The 23,951-nt window shown below is 40.7% G+C and overlaps 1 protein-coding gene across 2 annotated transcripts in view; it reads left to right on the top strand.

The window, feature by feature from the left end:
* LOC115302116 (60S ribosomal protein L23a-like) overlaps nucleotides 1–23,951 on the top strand; it is a 46,581-nt gene that overhangs the window by 18,320 nt on the left and 4,310 nt on the right. Inside the window, exons 2-7 of one of the 2 annotated variants that reach the window (XM_029952115.1) lie at nucleotides 10,290–10,459; nucleotides 17,405–17,502; nucleotides 19,367–19,434; nucleotides 20,242–20,312; nucleotides 22,770–22,857; nucleotides 23,237–23,325. In XM_029952115.1, coding sequence (XP_029807975.1) covers nucleotides 10,290–10,459; nucleotides 17,405–17,502; nucleotides 19,367–19,434; nucleotides 20,242–20,312; nucleotides 22,770–22,857; nucleotides 23,237–23,325 — 584 coding nt within the window. Of the gene's footprint in view, nucleotides 1–10,289; nucleotides 10,460–13,615; nucleotides 14,136–17,404; nucleotides 17,503–19,366; nucleotides 19,435–20,241; nucleotides 20,313–22,769; nucleotides 22,858–23,236; nucleotides 23,326–23,951 lie in introns of those variants that run through there. The other variant, XM_029952116.1, reaches the window with a different exon arrangement.

A 23,951-nucleotide genomic window follows, 5' to 3' on the forward strand; every position in this document is an offset into this window, starting at 1 on the left:
ACTCTTAAAATAATTAGACAAGAAATGGCTTGGGGATTAGGGAAAGGGTTTACATTCTGACAAGATGTGGACCTGCTTATAATAGCTCGTGTCCCTTTAGGTGACTGTGATTTGGGGGACACTTCACCCAAGCTCAAAAATTTTTTTTGTTTTATTTATTTATTTATTTATTTTGAGAGAGAGAGAGAGAGAGAGAGAGAGAGAGAGAGAGAGAGAGAGAATCCCAAGCAGGCTCAGTATTGTCAGCGTGGAGCCCAATGAGGGGCTCAACCCCTTGAACCATGAGATCATGACCAGAGCTGAAATCAGGGATTGGATGCCTAACCAATTGAACTACCCAGATGCCCCCCAAGCTCAAAAATTTGTAAACTATCGTTTCCTCTGAATGAAAAGCTTACAATTATCAAATCACCTTAGTTCATTTAAAGGAAGTCGGCCATATTGTTTCTGAAAAGGCAAGTATTCTAAGTGTAACTTTTGTTTTTACTGTAGTTTACATAGGCACAATTATCTGCACCATTTTAGTGGAGGAGCTGTGAAAAATTTTAAATAGCTATGGAGAAATTATTAAATAACTTTATGGAAACTACTGATGCGTTCAGAACAAAATAGGAAAGAAAGAATGTAAAAATGTCTGACAGTGGGAGAAGGCTCACAAAAATGCACTTGGTGATAATCGAGCACTGATCTAGAGGATGCCAGAAGATTCAGTGGTTTAGAGGCTTAGTTACTGGAATGAGTTGCCCACAGGGCAGGTCAGCTTGCTGCATCACCAGTGAGAGTAGACAGACCATGGAGAAAGAGAATCTACTTGGAGGTAGTTTCTTATCAGGAAAGGTACTGGGGAGTTAGATAAGGAACAATGGGAGTCAGGAACCAAAAGCCAATAATTAAAGCTGGTTTATGGGGAAATTTTTATCACAATTAAACCAAGACTGTAAATAAGACAGGACATGCATAACCCAGAAGACTTGGACTCAAAGGAAGACACATGGAAAAAAAAAAAAAAGAAAGGAAAAGAAGCCACATGATTCTGGGAAAACTCGCAGACCAAGAAACGACTGACAGTAAGAGTTGAAATTTAAGGCACGTGGCACCTGTCTGTAGCAAGGTTTTTATATTTCTTTCTTTCTCAATATCCTACTTTAAATAAAGGAAGAAATTTGGCTATTATTCGGTCGGTCATATTTTCAAGGAAGAAGGATGCTTGACTCAAGCAAGTTTCATTCTATTTTCTCAGGCACACCTGAAGAGATTCTATCTGCCAAGTTTACGTAATCAGAGCAAATATCACAAGAGTGCTTTTAAGTTTTATCAGCAAAGTGATAACTTACAAAGTTCACCACAACTTTCTGAAGAAGGCAGGGTGCGTGTTCTTTTCCCTGTGAGGAAGCAGACTCACTGAGGAAATGACTTAGTCCGGAGCTGGTGAGGGACGGAGTCAGGACTCAGAGGTGTAGCCTTGTGACTTCAGTCTAGTACTTTTGATACAACACTGAGCTAGTGGCCACTATTGGAATTGCAGGCATGGCCCCCTAGAGAAAACCTAAACATAACAGCAGGTACCAAAACAGCAAAAGTTGGAATCTCCTTCATGGCTTTGAGAAATGTAGTTGAACTTACAAATGAAGTAATGAAACAGCAATTAAACTGGCAAAAGTCATGTGAAGTTGTGTATATAATAAGTTATTTTGCTGATCGCTTTGGGGAAATGAAGCAAAATAACTTTGTCTAATAACCAAGATTTATTCTTTTGTCCAAACAACTATTTTTATGCCAGTCTCTGGAAGGATTTATAAACTTCTCTATTCATCTTAAACAAAAAAACAAAAGTGGTTGTGGTTAAATACATGACTAATGTTCAAGAGTCATTTGTTGGGGTGCCTGGGTGGCTTAGTCGGTTAAGCGGCCAGCTTCGGCTCAGGTCATGATCTCACAGTTCGTGGGTTCAAGCCCTGTGTCGGGCTCTGTGCTGACAGCTAGCTCAGAGCCTGGAGCCTGCTTCAGATTCTGTGTCTCCCTCTCTCTCTGACCCTCCCCTGCTCACGCTGTCTCTCTCTGTCTCTCAAAAATAAATAAAAGACATAAAAAAATTAAAAAAAAAGTCATTTGTTCCTTTGATAAATAACTTTAGACTACAGTGCTTTTGTGATTCTTTTTTAACTTCTTTTTTTTTTTTTAATGTTTATCACTGAGAGAGAGAGAGACAGAGCATGATCATGGGGGGGGGGTGCAGAGAGAGGGGGAGATACAGAATCTGAAGCAGGCTCTAGGCTCTGAGCGGTCAGCACAGAGCCCAATGCGGCGCTCGAGCTCACGAACTGTGAGATCATGACCTGAGCCGAAGTTGGACACTCAATCTACTGAGCCACCCACTTCTTTTTAAAGTGTTTTTTGTGTATATATGTGTTTTCTCTTGCTGGAAAAAAGTATTACCCATCATTTCCTGCTGCTTCTAACATGCTATTTAATAAGCCCTTTTTCCTTTTTTTTTAAAAAAACGTGTTTATTTTGAGATAAAGAACGTGAGTGGGGGAGGAGAGAGAGAGGGAGAGAGAGAGAATCCCAAGCAGTCTCTGTGCTGTCAGTACAGAGCTCGACATGGGGCTCAGTCTCACAAACCGTGAGATCATGACCTGAGCTGAAATCAGTAGTCTGACATTTAACTGACTAAGCCACCCAGGCGCCCAAAGCACTTTTCCCTTTAGTTTGTCATCTTTTAACCTAGTTTGAATTGGATAACCAATTCACTTAACTCATTAAAAATATTCATGAAATAAGAAGGAAAAGTTCAGGGGTGCCTGACTGGCTCAGATGAGGAGTGTGCTACTCTAATTGATCTCAAGGTTGTGAGTTCAAGCGCCATACTGGGTAAAGAGATTAAAGAAATAAACTTTTTAAAAAAATGAAAAAAAAAGTTCATAAAAGAGACAGAAGACATTTCCTTGTTGAGGACATAGACTTGAAAATTGTGACTTCAACATATATTTTTAATTACACAGACAAATTTTTGCCTACTCTGTGTTATTCAGTTATGTTCCAATAGTTGAGATTTCTGAGAATTGTCTAACTGTACAAAATCTTGATCCAAGCATAGGTATTGGGAAATAAAAAATAATAACTCATGGCTAGATTCACCTATTTCTGGCTTATTTTTTTCCTTAGACGTTTTCAAGTGAAATGAACTTGATATATTTAAACATTTGAAAAGTAAAAAAATAAAAGAGAGGGAGATGTTGGGAGCCCTGAACTCACCGGTTGAGTGAAAATTCCTGGTGAGGGTATGGCAAGTTTGCACAGTGTCTTGTCACCAGGCAGCGACCAATATCTACCCTCTTGTAACTATCAGTTCTGCTTGGGCACCAAACCTCAGAGTGCTTTGCTGATTAGTGTCAGGAGCGGCCTGTCCCCCTTCCCTGTCCTGGAGGCGTGATTGCACCCCGTCAAGGGAGAGATGAGTAAACTAGATACATTCTAATGCGACTAAGGCAAGCAACATATAATAATTTTCCTCCTAGCTGAGCAATTAACTGATAACTACTGTGAAGTAGTATCTTATTGCAGTTATGATTTGCATTTCCCAAATAACTAATAATGTGAGGCATCTTTGCATGTGCTTATTGGTCATTTGTATACGTTCTTTGGAAAAATATCTTCAAGTCCTTTGCCTATTTTTTTGATCAAGTTGTCTGTCTTTTTAATGTTGTGCAACAATTCTTAATATATTCAGATACTTAGACCCTTTTCAGATATATGATTTGCAAGTATTTTCTTCTATAGTTGTCTTTTTACTTTATTGATTTGGTCCTTTCATATACACCGTTTTTTTTTTTAATGTTTTATTTATTTTTGAGAGACAGAAAGAGACAGCATGAGCAGGGGAGGGTCAGAGAGAGGGAGACACAGAATCTGAAGACAGGCTCTAGGCTCTAAGCTAGCTGTCAGCACAGAGCCTGACGCGGGGCTCAAACCCATGAACCGTGGGATCATGACCTAAGCCGCAGCCAGACGCTCAACTGACTGAACCACCCAGGTGCCCCTCATATACACAGTTTTAAATTTTGTTAAAGTCAAATAAATGTATCCGGTTTTTTCCTTTGATGCACATGCTTTTGTGTCATATCTAAGAATCCATTTCCAAATTCAAAGTCATGAAGAGTTACCTCTTTATTCTTCAAAAGAAATTCTAAAGACTTTCTTAGTTGTTGATTCAGTTTGAGAAATTTTTGTATATTGCATGTTGATCTTCAGTTGACTTAGAACCATTTGTTGAAGAGACTGTCCTTTCTCCACTGAATGGTCTTGACACTCTTGTTGAAAACCAGTTGATCATTGATGATGGGTTTATTTCTGGACTCAATTTTATAACATTTATCTGTATGTCTCTCTTATATAAGTACCTCACTATTTTGATTTAGGTAGCTTTTGTAGTAAGTTTTAAAGTCAGAAAGTGTAAGTCCTCCCACTTTGTTCTTTTTCATTATTGTTTTGGCTATTTGAGACCCTTTGTAATTCCATATGAACTCAAGAATTGGCTTTTTCTGTGAAAAAGGGTATTGAACTTTTCATAGGGATTGCATTTGAATCTGTAGATCACTTAGAGTAGTCTTGTCATCTTAAAATAGCTAATGTTCTAGTCTATGAACACAGGATATCTTGTCATTAGTTTCTTTCAACAGTGAAGGGGTGCCTGGCTGGCTCAGTAGAGTATGCATCTCTTGATCTCACGGTTATAAATTTGAGCCCCACATTGGGAGTACTTAATTAATTATGATTACTTAAAAATAAAATCTTTAGGGCACCTGAGTGGCTTTGTCAGTTAAGCATCTGACTTCAGCTCAGGTCATGATCTCATGCTTCGTGAGTTCAAGTCCCACTTTAGGCTCTGTACCCACAGCTTGGAACCTGGAGTCAAGTGGTTTCTGTGTCTCCGTCTCTCTCTGCCCCTCTCCCGGTCATGCTCGCGTTCTTGCTCGCTCGCATGCTCTCTCTCTCTCTCTCACAAATAAATAAAAAATTAAAATAAAATGAAACCTTAAAAAGGGGTGCCCGGCAGGCTCAGTCAGTAAAGCATGTGATTCTTGATCTCAGGGTCCTGAGTTCAGGCCCCACTTTGTGCATAGAGTCTATTAAAAAATAGTAATGATTTATTTCAGCAGTGTTTTCTTTGTTCACAATACAAGTTTTTCAGCCTCCTTGGTTAACTTTATTTCTAAATTTTTTATTCTTTTGGATGCTAATATAAATGAAATTGTTTTTTAATTCCCTTTTGAGCTTTCCATTCCTTGTATGTTAGAATCACATACTGATCTATGCATGTTGATCTTACACCTTAGAATTTTGCTGAGTTTATTAGCTCTGATGAACCTTTTCTTTTTTGTGGGGGCGTTTTGGGGATTTTTTAAAATGTATAGGATCATGTCTTGTGTACACAGAGATAGTTTTCCTTTTACCATTCCAGTTTAAATGCCTTTATTTCATTTCCTTACATAATCACTCTGGCTAGAATTTCTAGTGCAATGCTGAATAGCATTGGTGAACATGGGCATATGTGTTTTGTTCCTGATCTTAGGGAAGAAGTTTTTAGTCTTTAACATCATCTGAGTATGATGTTAGCTGTGGGTTTTTCATAAATTGCTTTTGATGTTGAGAAGTTCTTTTATATTCTTAGTTTTTCTTAGTATTTTTACTGGGAGAGGGTGTTGAATTTGTCAAATGCTTTTTCTGTGTCACTTTAGATGAATATGTATTTTCCCTTCATGGTCATAATATGTTACATTGGTTTTCTTTATGTGTTGAACTACTCTTGCATTTCTGGGATAAATCCCAGTTGGTCATGGCATATGATCCATTTAATATGCTGTTGGATTCAGTTCACCAGTATTTTGTTGAGGGTTTTTACATCTATACGTATAAACGTTATTGGTCTGTAGCTTTCTTTTCTGATGGTGTTTTTGTCTGGCTTGGCGATCAGGATAATGCTGGCCTGTAGATGAGATGGAGAGTGTTCTCTCCTCCTCCTTGATCACCCCACTCCACCCCACTTTGTGTTTTGGATGGATTTAGAATTATTTTGGAAAGCTAATTATCCAAATGCTCAAGATTGTTATCTAAGACAAAGCCTCCAAAATGGACTTACATAGAAAACTCTATGCCTGATAAAGATTTTATTATAACATTTTGTTATTCAAACTCTACCTATCCATCTTAGAAAAAAACTATATTATATTTATAAAATCCTATGCAATCAGATGTTGTTATTTCATTACGTATGTATATAAATTCTAAGGAAGCATTGAATCTAAAGATTATGGTGTTATGAGATTTTAGTTACCCACATGTATGTAAACACTTCTAGCAGCAATTTTAGAAATATAATACCTCTTTGGAAGTATTTAACAAGATAAAAACTTGATTTTGACTAGGGTTAACTACTTCATAAGATAAACCTTGAATACTGGGGCAAGTACCAAAGCATATAATCAGTTAATGTTCAAATGTCCAAAATCTTTGACTCTCCTACAAATATAATAGCTAATCAGCAAATAATTTTCTATGTAGGTTATTTTCAGCTGTGTGCACAATTAAACTCCTTGCTACTCCTTTATAAGATATATAAAGCATAAAAAACTAATCATGGTGCAATTTTATAAATGTATTTCTCTTTCCATTTGATTTTCTATGTGGCATGAGTAATCAATGCATTGCTAAAATAAACTTAGCACATTTTAGAATTAGCTTCCTTCTTTTAGAATGTACCTTTTTTAGAATGCTAGCAGCTTATACAGGTTTTGTTTTAAAATTATATCATGATAAATTCACAGAAGGTACCAGCCACAAATTATATAGTAAACCTATTGCTTTTTTTTGTTCTGTTTTTTATTTTTATTTATTATTATTATTTTTGTACATTTTATTTATTTTTGATAGACAGAGCATAAGGAGGGGAGGGGCAGAGAGAGAAAGACACAGAATCCGAAGGAGGCTCCAGGTTCTGAGCCAGCAGTCAGCACAGAGCCCAGCGCGGGGCATAAACCCATGACCCGTGAGATCATGACCTGAGCCGAAGTTAGAGCTCAACCAACTGAGCTACCCAGGTGCCCCAAGTTTGTTTGCTTTTTGAAGGAGGCTCCAATGTCCAATGTGGGGCTTGAACTCATGATTCCAAGATTCCAAGATCAAAGCTTTACCAACTGAGCCAGCTAGGCACCCCTATAAGTAAATCGACAGTTTTATAACTATTTAAATATTTGTGTTTGGAGTGTTCAAGTCCAACTGTATTTAAAGGGAAAAGTAGTATATACAAAGAGTATTTTTAAAACCTTTTAATTTTGGTTTAAAGTCACATACTATTATGACCCAAATAGTTTTAGATTCTAAAGGATACCCACCTTTCCGGTTTATGGCAAAACATAAGTATATGTGGAATTAAGTGCATAGCAGTAGTATGTGTTATAGACCAAACATGGCACATTCAGCTCATTTCTAACATAAAACATAAAATGTAAATATAGTTAAGAAAATGTGTTGTAATCAGTCAATGTAAATGTAAGAAATTAGAAAATTATTTTGGGAGGAGGTGTATAATTTATTTTACTGGTGTTTAGCAGAGTGGGGAAACAAAATTATTTTTTTTTTAAGTTTACTTATTTTGAGAGAGAGAAAGGGCAGGAGCACATGAGTGGGGGAGGGGCAGAGAGAAAGGGAGAGAGAAAATCCCAAGCAGGCTTCCCACTGTCAGCACAGAGCCCAATGGAGGCTTTAACTCAGGAACCCTGAGATCTTGACCAGAGCCTAAATCAAGAGTTGGACGCTTAACCTGCTGAGCCACCCAGGAACCCCTAACTAATCTTCTAAAAATACAGTGGTTTTCTAGTGGCAGAATGTATCGATTTAAGTTTTACACTCAGTCCCTATGATGGAGGTGTGAAGGAGGTATTTTTTACACTTATTATTACCTTCTTTTACTCTTGAGAACACAGAATTGGTCTGATTGACTTTTCCATTTCCCAGTTAGCAAGTGGCAGTGTTAGAAATTAAACCCAGGACTTCAGACTTTAAGCATTGATTTCTTCCTGTGAAATGAGATTTTTCTTTTCTGTTAGTTGTAGTTCAAAAGAAAGAAGGAATAGTACCCATCTTCTAGAAATGTGATATTCTGTTCTTACAGACAACATGTAATTCATTTTATAAACAATTATAACTTCCAAAAGCAATTCACAATAAGACTCAGACTTGCTTCTATATTAAAGTGGGTTTGGATTTTCAGTATTGTGATTTCTATGCAGCTTTTCAAGGATAGGTTTTACATACTTTATCTCTTGCATAACGTTGAGGGGCAGTGTGGTATCCTGCAGTGGTTTTCACACTTGATCAAGGACGCAGGAATTACTGGGAGTGTAATAGCTCTGTAGGGCCCAAGAAGCTCTCCAGGTAATTCTGCTAGAAGTGATCCAGGGGTGATACTTGGACAAACACTGGCTTTACAGTTTCTCATACACAGACACACACACACACACACACACACACACACACACACACACACACTGTCTCCTTCAGAAGGTAATGGTAGTGATTCAATCTATGATATTGTTGTAGTTCTTGAGACAGAACGTGGCACATAGTAAATGTTCAAAATGTTTCATTCATACGTGATGGCTTGGGTGGCAACAAACAAGCAATCGAGCACTCTTTCCACAAAATATATTGAATTCCTGCAATATTCTAGCTTTTTTAGTATAAAGGGGAAATGGACAAATTCCTCAATTTTGTTGAGTTAATTTGATTAGTAGATTCATTTTAAAGGTATAGGGTCTTCCCTTGGGGGGGAAAATAAAACTCTAAGAGGAAATGAATATCAAGTGCATATTTGTGTAGTTATTCTTTTCCCCTATAAATTAAAAATCCACTTTTTTATTCGAATGAAGATTACAAGTTAAAGAAATAGCCTGATGATACTATTTCTTGTTTTATTGTTGCTTTAAAGCTGTATTTGTCAATACAGTGCCACTAGATGTTTGCAGCTGTTTAAGTCAGTTAAAATTAAATAACATTAAAAATCGAGTTTCCTGGCTGCACTAACCACACTCCTGGTGCGTGATAGCCCACATCCAGCTGGTGGCTGTTATATTGGAGATAGAACATATACGTTATCATAGGAAGTTCTGCTCTAGACCCTAGAACAAAGCAGGAGATTTTTCCAGTTGCCTGGATCTGTAAAATGATTTTGACATAAACATTAGCAGTGCCTGAGGCTGTCATTTCAACGCCTGCATGCATTAATAACCTCTCAGGTTGACCAAGCCCAGAGTTAATACTGATTTCCCTGAACAGTTTCATTACACAGCAAGTAAGATTTAAATGCTAATACCTGGGCATTTTTTTAAGCCTTTGAGCAATATACTTAAGTTATCTTATTGATTTAGGTATAGCTTTTTGTGAGAGAGAGAGAGAGAGAGAGAGAGAGAGAGAGAGAGAGAGAATGAATTTACTTCCAGAGCATTACAATTTCTTTAAATTTGTATCTGATAAACTTTTGGGGGTAAATAAGAGTTGCAATTTCATCTGTAGTTCTAGAATTTATAATATATGAATAATTTACTTTTAGAAGCCAGATTCAAGAGTGGTGAAAAGTTGGATTACCACTATGTAGTCAGAATTCTTCTGGATATAACCCATTGTACTTACAAAATCATATGATAAATTTAGTATTTTGATAATTTTAAAACTAAACATTTTTTCAGCATATGAGTTGTTAAAAACTCTGTAAAATGTGTAGCTCCTGCTACATTCTGATGTCTAGGCCATGAATCCATTTTTCTGTGCCTAGTTCAAGAAATAGTCTGCAAGGGTAGTTGACTTTTCACCTTTATTTTCTGCTTGGATCTGTATATTTACCTATATGGGTCTTGCTTCTTTTCTTCAGGTTTTGCTATGGTGTCCCTTTTTGAGAAGAGAAGCAATAGGAGTCTGCTCTCACTTGGCCCCAGGTTATGGATGAGAGCAATTAGAAGAATAGAGGGCGCCTGGGTGGCTCAGGTGGTTGAGTGTCTGAATTCAGCTCAGGTCATGATCTCAAGGTTCACAGGTTTGAGCCCCATGTCAGTGGTGTTGACAGCTCAGAGCCTGGAGCCTGATTCAGATTCTGTCTCCATCTGTCTGTGCCCCTTCCCCACTCATGCTCTGTCTCTGTCTCTCTCTCAAAAATGAATACAAAACGTTAACAAAAAAAAAAGAACAGAAGTTCTCTTGTACGTTTCCGCCTCCTTCAGTGACTTTCCTCTTTCCAGATCACTTACTTCAGCCTCTGGTACCACAACAAGCAAAATCAGCGCCGTTGGGTAGATTTGGAAAAGCCTCTCAAGAAGCAGCTGGATAAATACGCATTGGAACCTACCGTCTATTTCGGAGTGGTGTTCTACGTGCCTTCAGTTTCACAGCTGCAGCAAGAGATTACCAGGTGAGGAATAACATGCTCTTTGTTTTTAGGAAATAATCTAATGAGATTAAAAAAGTGACACCAAGGTTAAAGTTGGGAGATGAGACTAAACATTGCCCTCCTGCCCACGTATTTAGCCACATTATTACATGGACGTTTTGGTATGCAGTGTGTCAGAGTATTTTACTGCTTGCTGCATGAATTATGGTTTCACGAGGCACAGAGGAGTGATTAAAGGCTAAGATGATGTTTTTATCCTGGCTGTGAACTCTTCCTCTTGTGATGTTTCCTTCAACGTTTTTGTCGATTTGTTTCTAATCTTTGTTAACACTGAAATGAGAGAGGAAATTTTAAAAAGTCACAGCATCTGTCTTCATCCCTCAGGGAAATGTGCAGAGGGGTTCTTACAGTTCTTTGACTTCAGAAGCTATAGTCTGCAGATAGTTGGGAGGGGGACCATGTCCAGGGTCGAAGAGGCCATGAGTGCACTTAGAAAGGACAGAGGCAGACAGGGAAGGTCCTGTTAAGGAGTGGGATGGAGGAATTACTTTTTTTTCCTTGAATAAAAAACAAGGAACAAAATTTGGATTCGTGAGTCTGCCTTTGAAAGCTCTCCAAAAATCTATTACTCCCTCATCTTTTGAACCCCTCATAACACTACTTTTCAGCCAAGCTGGACTACTTCCACTGCCCCGAACGCGCCGCGTGCCTTTTCATCTTTGGGTCCTAGATCATCCTTATTTACATACTGGAATCCTGTTCGTCTTCTAAATTTCAGTTCAAAAGGCACCTCCTCCATGAAGTTTCTGCGACCCTTGGCCTGGAGTGAGCTTTTGCCTTCTCCAGACTGTCCTGCAGTGTGCTTGTACTTGTGTTAAAATGGCAGTTGCTACAGCCCTTCATTATAGTTATTTGTGTACATATCTTATCTCTTTCTTGGATTTTAAACCTAAAAGGTTATTTTAGCTTTACCTTTCTCACAGTGTCTAACACAGTGCGCTGTTGATACTAGGAACCTGGTACTGCCCTGTGCTTGTGTAATGTTCTCTCTCAGTACGGAGCTTGCCAGTTAATTATCAGAAGACGATAGGAAACCTAAGAAGCAAGAATCAGTTAGTCGGGATAATAAACATGCACTGACTGTAAAACTGACTTGAGATAGAAATGTTGACAAGAGAAGTAGAAGCCAGGAGGAAAAACAGCAACTGATCACTGACTCATTCATGTAAACATTTAGTGAAGGTGTAATATGGTATGATGTCAGAACTCTGTGGGAGGCGAATATACAAGGGTCTAGGCTTTAATACTGTTCTGAGGAGTGACTGGAGTCTGGAACCAGCAGCCCCTGTAAATAAACAATTATAGTATATTATGGTGATAAATGTTTTCATTAAAACAGAAGATTTCTAGGGGTGGGGTGAGGGGAACAAGAACCGGCAAGGTAAAGAAGTTGACTTTGCACTTGACTTTAGAAGGAATTTTCCAATTATAGGGAATAGCTTGTGCAGAGTAGAGGAGAGAATGAAAGCCTCTTGTTTTCAGGAAATTTCAAATATTACCTAGAGAGGGGAGAGGAGATTTGAAAAATAGGAATGTCCTAGTCATAAGGTCATGGTACAATGGGGAAAGACAATTTTGAATTTTAATGGGATGGAATGATGACATTGGTATTTTACCAACATCACCCATTACGAAAGGTAGCTTAGAGGTGGCAAGACTGTATGGTTAGGAGACCAGTTAGGAATGCATATGCCACAATCCAGACATTAGTTTAGAATGTGGACCTCAACAGAGGCATTTGCTGTAGGAAGGACTAAGACCTGGTAGATTCAGTCCGTAGGAGCGCGCATTGATTAGGTGTAGGAGAACCTGGTAGAGAAGTCATACCCGTAAGGATTAAGTTTGGCAACATGTGACCAAAAACCCCAAATATCTTTCACTTGTTAAGTAAGTCCAGAGGTCAGCCATGCAGAGCTTCTACTGCTCCACTAAGTCTTCAGGGACTCATGCTCTTTCTTTCTGTACTGACATCCTCAGTGTGTTCTTTCCGTTCACTGGGGAATCTCCTTGTCAAATAATTGTAGAGAAGTTCTATCTATCATATTCGTATTCCAACAGCAAAAGGGTACAGCTGGTTCCACTCAACGCTGATTCACGTTCTTTTTTTTTTTTTAATTTTACTTATTTATTTTGAGAGAGAGAGAAGATGTGAGTGGGGAAGGAGTGGGGGGGGGGGGGAGAAAGAGAGAGAGAGAGAGAGAGAGAGAGAGAATGAATCCCAGGTAGGCCCTGTGCTGTCAGTGTAGAGCCCAATGTGGACTCAAACTCCAGAACCATGAGACTTGACCTGAGCAGAAATCAAGAGTCGGACGCTTGACCGACTGATTCACCCTGGCGCCCCTGATTCATGTTCCTTTAAGGGGCCTTTCTCAGTTCCTGAGTCACACTACCCTAGCCACATTTTAAGTACTCAGTAGCCACATGTGATTAAAGCTACCATATTGGGTAGCAGGGACATCCATCATCTTTATCACTGCAGAAAGTTCTTTTAGACAACACTGCTCTAAATTCAGCAGTACACATGAGAAATTGAGGATAGATGCACATGTTAAATGACCCTACAAGAATGCAGTCAGATAAACCCAGATTGTAGGGAATTCTACTTGACACATCACACCATTTTGAATACAAATAACATGAAAATAAAGATAAGGAATTTTTCTTATTAAAGTTTAAGAGAGATTTAGAAACGTCAATCCAGTTAGGGCACCTGGATGGCTCAGTTGGTTGAGCATTAGACTCTGATCTTGGCTCAGGTCATGATCCCAGGAGCCTGGGATAGAGCCCTGAATCAGGCTCTGCACTGAGCGTGGAGACTGCTTGAGATTCTCTCTCTCTGTCCCTCTCTCTGCTTGTGCTCTCTCTATTTCTAAAATAATTTTTAAGTTAATTTAGTATAATCTGTGGGCCTGTTTAGATTTGCTATAGGGGCACCTGGGTGGCTCAGTGTGATAAGTGTCTGATGTAGGCTCACATCATGATTCTGTGGTTCATGAGTTTGAGCCCTGCGTTGGGCTCTGCTGACAGCTCAGAGCCTGGAGCATGCTTCAGATTCTGTGTCTCCCTCTCTCTCGACCCCTCCCCGACTTATGCTCTGTTTCTCATTCTAAAATAAAGACACATTAAATTAAAATTAAAATTACACCCGTTCACGAAGATGGCGCTGAAGGCGAAGAAGGAAGTCCCTGCCCCTCCCAAAGCCGAAGCCAAAGCAAAGGCTTTGAAGGCCAAGAAAGCAGTACTGAAAGGCGTCCATAGTCATAACAAAAAGAAGATCCGCACGTCACCTACATTCCGACGGCCCAAGACTCTGCGTCTCCGAAAGCAGCCCAAATATCCTCGAAAGAGCACCCCCAGGAGAAACAAGCTTGACCACTATGCCATCATCAAGTTCCCGCTGACAACCGAGTCAGCCATGAAGAAAATAGAAGATAACAACACTCTTGTGTTCATTGTGGATGTCAAGGCCAACAAGCACCAGCTCAAACAGGCTGTGAAGAAGCTCTATGACATTGGCGTGGCCAAGGTCAACACCCTGAGCAGGCCCGATGGAGAAAAGAAAGCTTATGTTCGACTGGCTCCTGACTACGATGCTTTGGATGCTGCCACCACGACTGGGATCATCTAAGCGCGTCCAGCTGGCTAAATCTTTTCACCAAATAAAAAATAAATAAATAAAATTACAAAACGTGTAAAAATACATTTTTGAAGGGTACCTGGCTAGCTCAGTTGGTAGAGTGCAACTTTTGATTTCGGGGTTGGAAGTTTGAGCCCCATGTTGGATGTAGAGATTACTTCAGTAAAATCTTTAAAAAAATGTTTTTTGAATGTCACAAAAATTGTATGTGGACTGGATGTTGGGGGCCATTAAGGCATTATTGCTCGTTTTGTTGAGCATGTTAAATGGGGATGATACTGCATCTTCTTTATCCATTCATCAGTTGATGCATATTTGGGCCCTTTCCACACTTGGCCTCTTGTCACTAGTGCTGCTATAAACGTTGGGGTGCATGTGCTTCTGTGAAGCGGCACGCCTGTGTCCTTTGGATAAACACCTAGGAGTGCAGTTGCCGTGTTGTAGGGCGCCTCTGTTCATTTTTTGAGGAGCCTCCATACTGTTTGCCACAGTTGCTGCACCAGTTTGCATTCCGACCAGCAGTGCTGAAGGGTTCCTCTTTCTCAGCATCCTCGCCAACGTGTGTTGTTGCCTGAGTTGTTAATGTTAGCCATTCTGACAGGTGTGAGGCGGCGTCTCATTGTGGCTTTGATTTGTATTTCGCTGATGATGAGTGATTGTTGAGCATCTTTTCATGTGTCTGTTAGCCATCTTGATGTCTTCTTTGGAAAAGTGTCTATTCATGTCTTTTGCCCGATTCTTTACTGGATTATTTAGTTTTTTTAGGTGTTGAGTTTGGTAAGTTCTTCATAGATTTTGGATAAGAACCCTTTATCTGATATTTCATTTGCAAGTATCTTCTCCCATGCTGTTGGTTGTCTGTTACTTTTGCTAGTTATTTCTTTCACTGTGCAGCTTTTTATCTTGATGAAGTCCCAATTGTTCATTTTTGCTTTTGTTTCCCTGGCCTCTGGAGACATGTCAAGTAAGATTTTGCTGTGGCCAAGGGGCACCTGGGTGACTCTGTCGGCTGTCTTCAGCACAGGTCATGATCTCACAGTTGGTGGGTTTGAGCCCTGCATCAGGCTGTCTGCTGGATCTCTGCTGTCAGCATGGAGCCCGCTTCGGATCCTTTGTTCCCCTCTCTCTCTGCCCTTCCCCCTGGTTCTCTCTCTCTCTCTCTCTCTCAATAAATAAATTTTTAAAAACTTGAAAAAAAGGTGCTGCGGCCAAGGTCAAAGAAGTTGTTGATTGTTTTCTCCAATAGGATTTCAATGGCTTTCTGACTTATGTTTAGATCTTTCATCCATTTGGGATTTGTTTTTGTGTATGGTGTAAGAGAGTGGTGTAGGTTCATTCTTCTACATGTCACTCTCCAGTTTTCCCAGCACCATTTGCTGAAGAGACTGCCTTTTTCCATTGAATATTCTTTCCTGCTTTGTCAAAGATTAGTTGGCCATATGTTTGTGGGTCCATTTCTGGGTTTCCTATTCTGTTCCATTGATCTGAGTGTTTTTGTGCCAGTACCATACTGTCTTGATGATGACAGCTTTGTAGTACAGTTTGGAGTCCGGGATTGTGATGCCTCCTGCTTTGGTTTTCTTTTTCCGGATTGCTTTGGCTAATCGGGGTCTTTTCTGGTTCCATACAAATTTTAGGATTGTTTATTCTACCTCTGTGAAGAATGCCGGTGTTACTTTGATAGGGATTGCATTGACTATGTAGATTGCTTTGGGTAGTGCGGGGGACCAGCCCACACACCCCAGTCGAAAGGTCCCTGAGTAGGGGGTTGGTGTCGGAGCCATATCTATAAGAAAGAAGACAGACAATGTGAATGGTGGTAAAGCCACACTTTACTAAGATAGCCAGTGTCTTATATACCATAGGTGATTACATTTTTTCTTTAATGATTACATAGCTTATGGTCCTTGAAAGAGTAAAAACATGTTCTGGGAAGGATCATTTTTATCACAGGAGAGAGAACAGCCGTGAGAACAGAAGTAAAAAAACAGGAATGAGGGAGTCTGTCTCTCAAAGAATTTTCTTTTCTTCAAGGCCCTTTAGCAGTTATGTCTGGGCATGAAGCTTATTATCCAAACAGTTAATTTTAGACAGAGGATTGTGTTTGCCCCCAACAGCAGGCAATGATCTGGGAACAGAAATAATGTAAGGGAAAGCTGGTGTCACTAACTGACCCAAGTTGATTCAAAACTTAAAAGTATATGCCGTTTTTGCTTTTGCAAAGCAACGAGAAGATCATAGACAGGTTAAACAGAAGCCACACGTGCAGCCCAGGAAGCCAAATGTTGTTTCACAGTCTTTTGACTTGTTCCGCAACTTCCCAAATAGTTCACCTGCGCCCCGGAGGCATAGCCGTCAACGGTCACTTATATAGATTCTCCTGTGCCCCAGAGGCAGTGCCGTCCAGGGTCCCTCTTCTGGAGGTTTTTTGGCCTACTGGGCCCCAACAGGATAGTGTTGACATTTTAACAGTATTCTTCAAATCCATGAGCATGGAATGTTTTTCCATTTTTGTGTGTGTGTGTCTTTTTCAATTTCTTTCATAAGCTTTCTATAGTTTTCATTGTATAGGTTTTTTCACCTCTTTGGTTAGGTTTATTCCTAGATATTTTATGGGTTTTGGTATGATTTTAAATGGGATCAATTCCTTGATTTCTCCTTCCAACTAGTCAAGGTTGTTTGTTTTCATTTTTTTATTTATTTTTTGAGAGGGAAAGAACCCGAGCATGAGCAGGGGAGGGTCAGAGAGAGAGGGAGACACAGAATCTGAAGCAGGCTCCAGGCTCTGAGCTGTCAGCATAGAGCGCGATGCAGGGCTTGAACTCACAAACTGTGAGATCATGACCTGAGCTGAAGTTAAGTGCTTAACCGACTGAGCCCCCCAGGCGCCCCTAGTCAAGCGGCATGGATTCTCTGTTTCTCCAATTAAACAGAGCAAAACTTAGGAACTGTTTTACAGGGCATTGGAAAAGTGACCAGTTGTCTTCTGGGGGGTTGTAGCTTTGAAATAACTACAATTAAGGATAAGTGATTCAACAAATTGATTACATTGTGTGTGCACATGCACGTGTGCATGCGCACATGTGCATGCACGTATATGTGTGTGTAGGTGTAGTATGGTCAAGAACATTCTTATCATTTTTTTAAATCATCTGGGGTTCAGGTTTTCTTTGACTAGTTTTTGCTCCTCTACCAAATTATTGTAAAATGCATTGTTTCAATTGGAGGTAATATTAATATTGACTTTTTTAAATTGACATTTTTTGTAGGTATCAGTATTATCTGCAGCTGAAGAAAGATATCTTGGAAGGAAACATTCCTTGTACATTAGAACAAGCAATTCAGCTAGCCGGCTTAGCTGTTCAAGGTAAATGATGGCAATTGATGATGTAATGGATGCATCAGATTCGAATGTTTGTTGTAGCAGGGGTACCTGACTTGTTCAGTCAGTGGAGCCTGTGACTCTTGATCTCAGGGTTGTAAGTTTGAGCCCCACGTTGGGTGTGGAGATTACTAAAAAAAAAAAATTTTTTTTTAAATGTGTGTTATAACAAAAACAACAAAGGATTCTTAATATAACTGACTTCCTATAGTGGTGTTTATATGTTAGTGAAATTAGTTTTCTTGCAGGAAAAAGTGAATTTGGATAACTTCCATGAAATGTGAGACTTCTGGAGGTGAAGCATGTTTGTCTGTCAACAGAGCAAACAGACCAAAAACAGAAAGTGTGCACGTGTGCGCACACGTGCGCGCGTGCGCACACACACACACACACACACACACACACACACACAGCATTTAATATGCCGTGTGTTCCTGCAATAGAAGGACTTGATCTGTAACTGGCTAACATTGTAGGAAGAAAGATTAGCCAAACAATGAGGCTGATGAAGTTATGTTAACACGTAGGCTTTTAGCAGACGTCATTTATTTGGTTTCTTAAGCAGTTGTCCTAGATTCTAGAGCATTGTCAATCATAGCAGATTAAGCTTTGCATTTCACAAGTGTTTTTGAACTGTGTCATTCTGTCCTATATCCCATGTCTAATCGCATGTATTTACATGCATGTATATACTTTGGGAAGATTTATGATGGGGCATTATTTCAAGTGATAACTGGCATTTGATCTTGGGAATTGAAACTTAATTGGAAGAATCATTAATAAAGTTCTTTCAGATATTAGCAGGCATGGAGACATGCATCATTTTTAGACAAACAAATGCCTGATACACATGGAGCCATATTCCTTTTCCAGGTACTTTGAATCTTCCTAAATGTCATCTTTGACTTTGAGAGTTTTTCATGGGGCGCCTGGGTGGCTCAGTCAAGTTGAGTGTCCGACTTTGGCTCAGGTCATGATCTCACGGCTCGTGAGTTCGAGCCCCACATTGGGCTCTGTGCTGACAGCTTAGAGCTTGGAGCCTGCTTTTTAGGATTCTGTGTCTCCCTCTCTCTCTGTCCCTTCCCCTCTTGTGCTCTGTCTCTCTCTGCCCTAAAATTAAATAAACATTTTTTTTAAAACGTGAGTTTTCAAAAGGTCTTTGCTGAACTATCGTTTTTTTTTTTTTAACAATTAAAAGTTTCTAAGCAGGCGCATCTTGCTATAACATATTCAGCTGATCTAATTCCATTTCCTAGAGGTGATCACTGCTATGAACAGTTTGGTTTCTTCCTGACATCTTCCAGTGCATAAATAAGCACATGTGATTACAGGGTAGGTTTTATTTATTAATCATAAAAAAGAGGTCATAATACATTTAGTTTGTAACTTATTTTTTCCCTTTATTAGTAGGCATTTTTCCAAGTTAAGATTAATGAATCTAATATATAATATTAAATAATAAATAACATATGTGTTTAATGTTTTATTTATTATTTTTAAGAGAGAGAGAGAAACAGAGTATGAGCAGGGGAGGGGTAGAGAAAGAAGGATTCTCACAGAATCTGAGGCAGGCTCTAGGCTCTGAGCTGAGTCCAGTGCCAGGATCGAACTCACAAACTGTGAGATCATGACCTGAGCCAAGGTCAGACAGTTAACCACCTGAGCCACCTAGGCACCCCCCATTAATATTTTTAAAAACACATTTTAAAATATGCACTTTACAGCTGGAAGGCACATTTGACCTCTAAGTCAAAAGCATACCATCCATATACTGCATATTGAATTTAGTCTTGTATGTTTCCTGTGCAAATTAAACATAACTGATGTGAATATTTGTCATTTTGTACAGCCGATTTCGGTGACTTTGATCAGTATGAATCCCAGGACTTTCTTCAGAAATTTGCCTTGTTTCCTGTGGTAAGACTCTTTCAACATTGCGCTTTTTATAAATAGTTTATTTCCATATCCTTTAATAATCCCTGAAACGAAGTCCATACAGTAGATTTACTGGGCTGGAATAGTATTTTAAAAAAACCAGTCACCTCTTAGAAACAACTCAAGTGGAAGTGCTTTCCTTGTAGTCTTAGTGGTTGTTGTAAATGCACAGAAATGAAGAGTATGCAGTCCCTGGGCTGCAGCCAGAGAGATTTGTTTTGTGTTTGGGTGTGAGTCTAAGAGAGGGATTCACTTCCATCTTCTGAGGAACCACACAGATGTTTTGCTTTTAACCGAAGGCTCGAAACTTCACAGTTATGTGGGAATGAATCCGGCTTCTCAGCAGCAGTATAAAATGCAGATGGCAAAAAGGCACTGCTGTCTGCTTTTGAAAGTCACTGCTGATGTAATTGACAGGAAACCCACATTGGAACGACTATGGGAGGTGGTATGATGCTCATCTGAGTGTCTACACAGCCAGCTGGGGAATACACGAGATGTTGTGCTGGACTCAGAACTGGCTGGTGGATGATGTTGCCAACCTGAAATAACTCAGCTGGGACTTTTCTCTGGGATGAACTGAGAGGCAGGGCAGGTGTTTTTGCCCCTGAGCACAAGCTACTTCATTCCTTAGAAAGATCTTGATCACATGCTTGAGCAAATGTCCCACATGCCGATACTAGTCCGAGTTTTGCCTGCTAGTGACAGGAGTCACAAACAGTAGCGGTGATTCTTCTTAAGAAATTTCAGTGGCTTGTTTACATACTCACTGCAGTGTGTTTTCTTCAGGGGTGGTTACAAGATGAGAAAGTATTGGAGGAAGCAACCCAGAAAGTGGCCTTGCTGCATCAGAAATACAGGTAACACTAAGAATTAAGAAATGGCAATCGTATGGAAGCCAAGCCGGGTTGACTATGAAATACGTATGGACACAGTGAAGCTTGGAGCTTTCCTGCTGGCTCTGGGGAGCCAGCGTCCCCTCACACTCCGTGTGCCAAGTGCTGTTCTAAGCCCTTCCCCGTACTAATTCGCTTACCGTCCCTGGCTGTCAGTGAGGAAGCTGAGAACATTGAAACCAGCCAGTCACTGAAGGCGAGGGGGCCACTTCTTCACGCCACATAGTAAAGCTTTCGGTGGTGACCTCGTCAAGTCAGTGCAAGACTAGGGAGACTTGTTTCCTGTTATGGTGCCGCCTGTGTAGGGTTTGCCTCCCCTTTCCTTCCCCTTCGGAAGCCTTATCTCTGTCTTCTGGGGAATCTGTACCAAGAGCTGAGCTTCTTGCCCTGGGCCATGCATCGGGGTAGGTAATGGCCTTGTTGGGTAGTGAATCTGTATGTGTCATCTGTAAGAATACTCCTCACCCATGGGGCACCTGTGTGGCTCAGTCAGTTAAGCGTCCAACTTCAGCTCAGGTCATGATCTTGCCGTTTGTGAGTTCAAGCCCCACATCCAGTTCCGTGCTGACAGCTCAGAGCCTGGAGCCTGCTTCAGATCCTGTGTCTCTTACTGTCTCTGCCCTTCCCCCACTCACCCTCTGTCTCTCTCTGTCTCAAAAATAAACATTAAAAATTTTAAAAAAAGAAAGAAAGAAAAATCCTCCCCCAGAGAATGCTAGATCTTACTGTCAACCCAATGCCACCCGGTTGCAGTTATGTCAGATAACATTACGCTCTTATCTCCACTCTTTAGGGTAAATGATATCCTGTTTTTACAGATTAAAAAAACCAAGCTCACAAAGACTAAATAACTTGTCCAAAGTTACATGTGGTAGAGACGGGATTTGAACCCAGATGTATCCAATCATAACCTATCATTCATCCCCTCCCATTAAATATAACCTTTTGCTTTTAGTCTCTCTCCACTTGTATCCATACAGTTGCTCACTAGAGATCAGTCTTCCTAAAATACCACATTCTTTTCATCTCTCCCACTTGCCTTCCCTAGTGCTCGTGAGTCTCTTCTGGCTTTCCACTAGCCTGGGTTTATTAGCCCTGGGAGTAAAGGCTTCCTACAAGCTGATCCCGCCCTGCCTTTCTGGCTTCACTTTTTGCTGTCGCAAATGAACCTTTTCTTTTCCACCAGCAGAATTTATCCCTCAGGTACTCGTCACCCTGTCTTTCGTTACTTTCATGCACTCATTTGTGCATCTTTTTAAAAGATAGTTTAGGGGTGCCTGGGGGGCTCAGTCGGTTGAGCATCTGACTTGGGCTCAGGTCATGATCTCACAGCTCATGGGTGTCGGGCTCTGTGCTGATAGCTAGCTCAGAGCCTGGAGCCTATCTTCCGATTCTGTCTCTCCCTCTCTCTCTGTCCCTCCCCTGCTCGCTCTCTCTCTCTCTCTCTCTCTCTCTCTCAAAAAAAAAACAAAACATAAAAAAATTTTTTAAAGATAGTTTAGTACTTTTATTCTGTATGAGACTGGGTGCTGTGGCAGAAATATAAATAGAGCAATTACCTGCCATCAAAGAATGTATTCCCTGCTTTGGATCCTTAAGGGGTGGGTGGGGCGACCGATTGGAATAGTCATTGTATACTAACAGTGTGATGTGGGTGCAGTGGGGAGGTGTTGTGTAGGATGTGGTGGGTCTGCATGGATGGAGCGGCGGCATCTGACTTAGACTCAGGGATATCACAGCAGGTGACAAAGGAGTGATGCGTACACTGACTCAGAGGCTGTCAGGGACTGATCAGGTGCACAGGTGAGTGACACGTGTGCCAGGAGGACGGATCAGCACGTGCAGAGGCTGACAGGAGGGAACATCATGGCTTGGCTGCAGTGTGGGGTGCCTTATGGATGAGGAGCAGAGATGAGGCCGGTGGGGGCAAGGACAGATCTCCATGCAATTGAGTTACCTTCTTTACCTGCATTGCCTTACTGCCCACTCTTGTTTAATTCTGCCACCAGAAAAGGATTACCATCTTCTAACCTCTATTTCCTACACTTACCACTTGGCATTTAGCACACAATGCTTAGTATTGGCCGATATTTTGGATGATAAGCAGTCACTTAGTGGTTTCAAAAGAATTCCAACTTCTAGTGAAGATATTTTAGGGAGTTTGACTCTCCATGTCCCCCTGGCCTGCCTGAAGTACAGGGATAGGATGCTTAGAACCCTCAGCGTTCAGTACAGTGCTGTGCGTGTAGTTGACTTTCAGTCGACGTTGATGGATCGGTAGAAGTAATTTCTGATACACTTAAAAGTTTGAAATGTTTGCAAACGTCTTATGCCAAACTGATTATGTAGGTTTTTTAGCAAAGCCTCCTCCCCACCCCCATTCTTGGTTCTGTGATCAACCTCCCATCCTTTGGGTTGCAGAAGGCTCACGGCGCCCGATGCTGAAATGCTGTACATGCAGGAGGTAGAGAGGATGGACGGCTACGGAGAAGAGAGCTACCCGGCGAAGGTGAGCACGGCCGCAGGCTGGGGCTCTCCCAGTGGATCTTGGGAGCTCCGAGAGGACAGTGGGGGCCCTGGGATAGAGGTGGTGCAGAGGTGGGAGGCATGCCAGTCTGGAAACTCGAAAGCTGAGGTCCTGTGACCAAAGTTTCTTAGTAAAACACATTCCTGTTTTGCAATTAGTTCTTTGAAATGCTCTTGAAAATGAGTTCCTTATGGAGCCCAACTCGTCCTGTTTTCGTACCTATTTGACAAGGTGGTTCCTTTAGACCTTTCAGACTTCACCCTCCATGTAGGTCTTCTGAGCATCTTCTGAGCCGGGGTCGTTGTCACGCTTCTCCTGCACCTGCTGCCCGAGTGCTTCTTTCTGTGCTTTCTCCTTTCAGGATAGCCAAGGCAGTGACATATCCATTGGAGCATGTCTCGAAGGCATCTTTGTGAAGCACAAGAATGGAAGGCCTCCTGTGATATTTAGGTACTTTGTTTACATCCTCCTGTGCACTTTCTGCCGCTCCTCTTGGTGATAGATTTTAGTACGTATACTAGTAACATTGCCCACAGATCTCTCCACGGGTCTCATTAGGAAATGAAAATAAGCTCCTCCTAGAATAGATAACACCTGACTACAGTGGTTCTTTTATAAGCCACTTTCTTCAAAACCAAATGTGTGGAAAACAGTGCTTATAGTAATGGCCTGCTTAGGAAATGCTTAAAGGTGTGTGACCCTTTTCTTACCAAATGGAGGCTGTTCTTTGTTTTGACGTGCTTTGTTTTTTTTAATTTATTTTTATTTTTGAGAGAGACAGCATGAGCAGGGGAGGGGTAGCGAGAGAGAGAGAGACACAGGATCCAAGCAGGCTCCAGGCTCTGAGCTGTCAGCACAGAGCCCGACATGGGGCTCGAACTCCTAAACTGTGAGATCATGACCTGAGCCAAAGTTGGCGCTCCACAGACTGAGCCACCCAGGTACCCCTGGTGTGAGTTTTTAATTTCAGCTCTAGATTCTAGAACTGTTTTTTTGTGGAAAGTCAGAGCCTTTCTCAGATTCTAGTTATGTACTAAAATTCCTAAAATACCAGCATCTAAGCAAAAAAAAAATTT

This window comes from Suricata suricatta, chromosome 9, assembly GCF_006229205.1.
Source record: "Suricata suricatta isolate VVHF042 chromosome 9, meerkat_22Aug2017_6uvM2_HiC, whole genome shotgun sequence".
NCBI lineage: Eukaryota > Metazoa > Chordata > Mammalia > Carnivora > Herpestidae > Suricata > Suricata suricatta.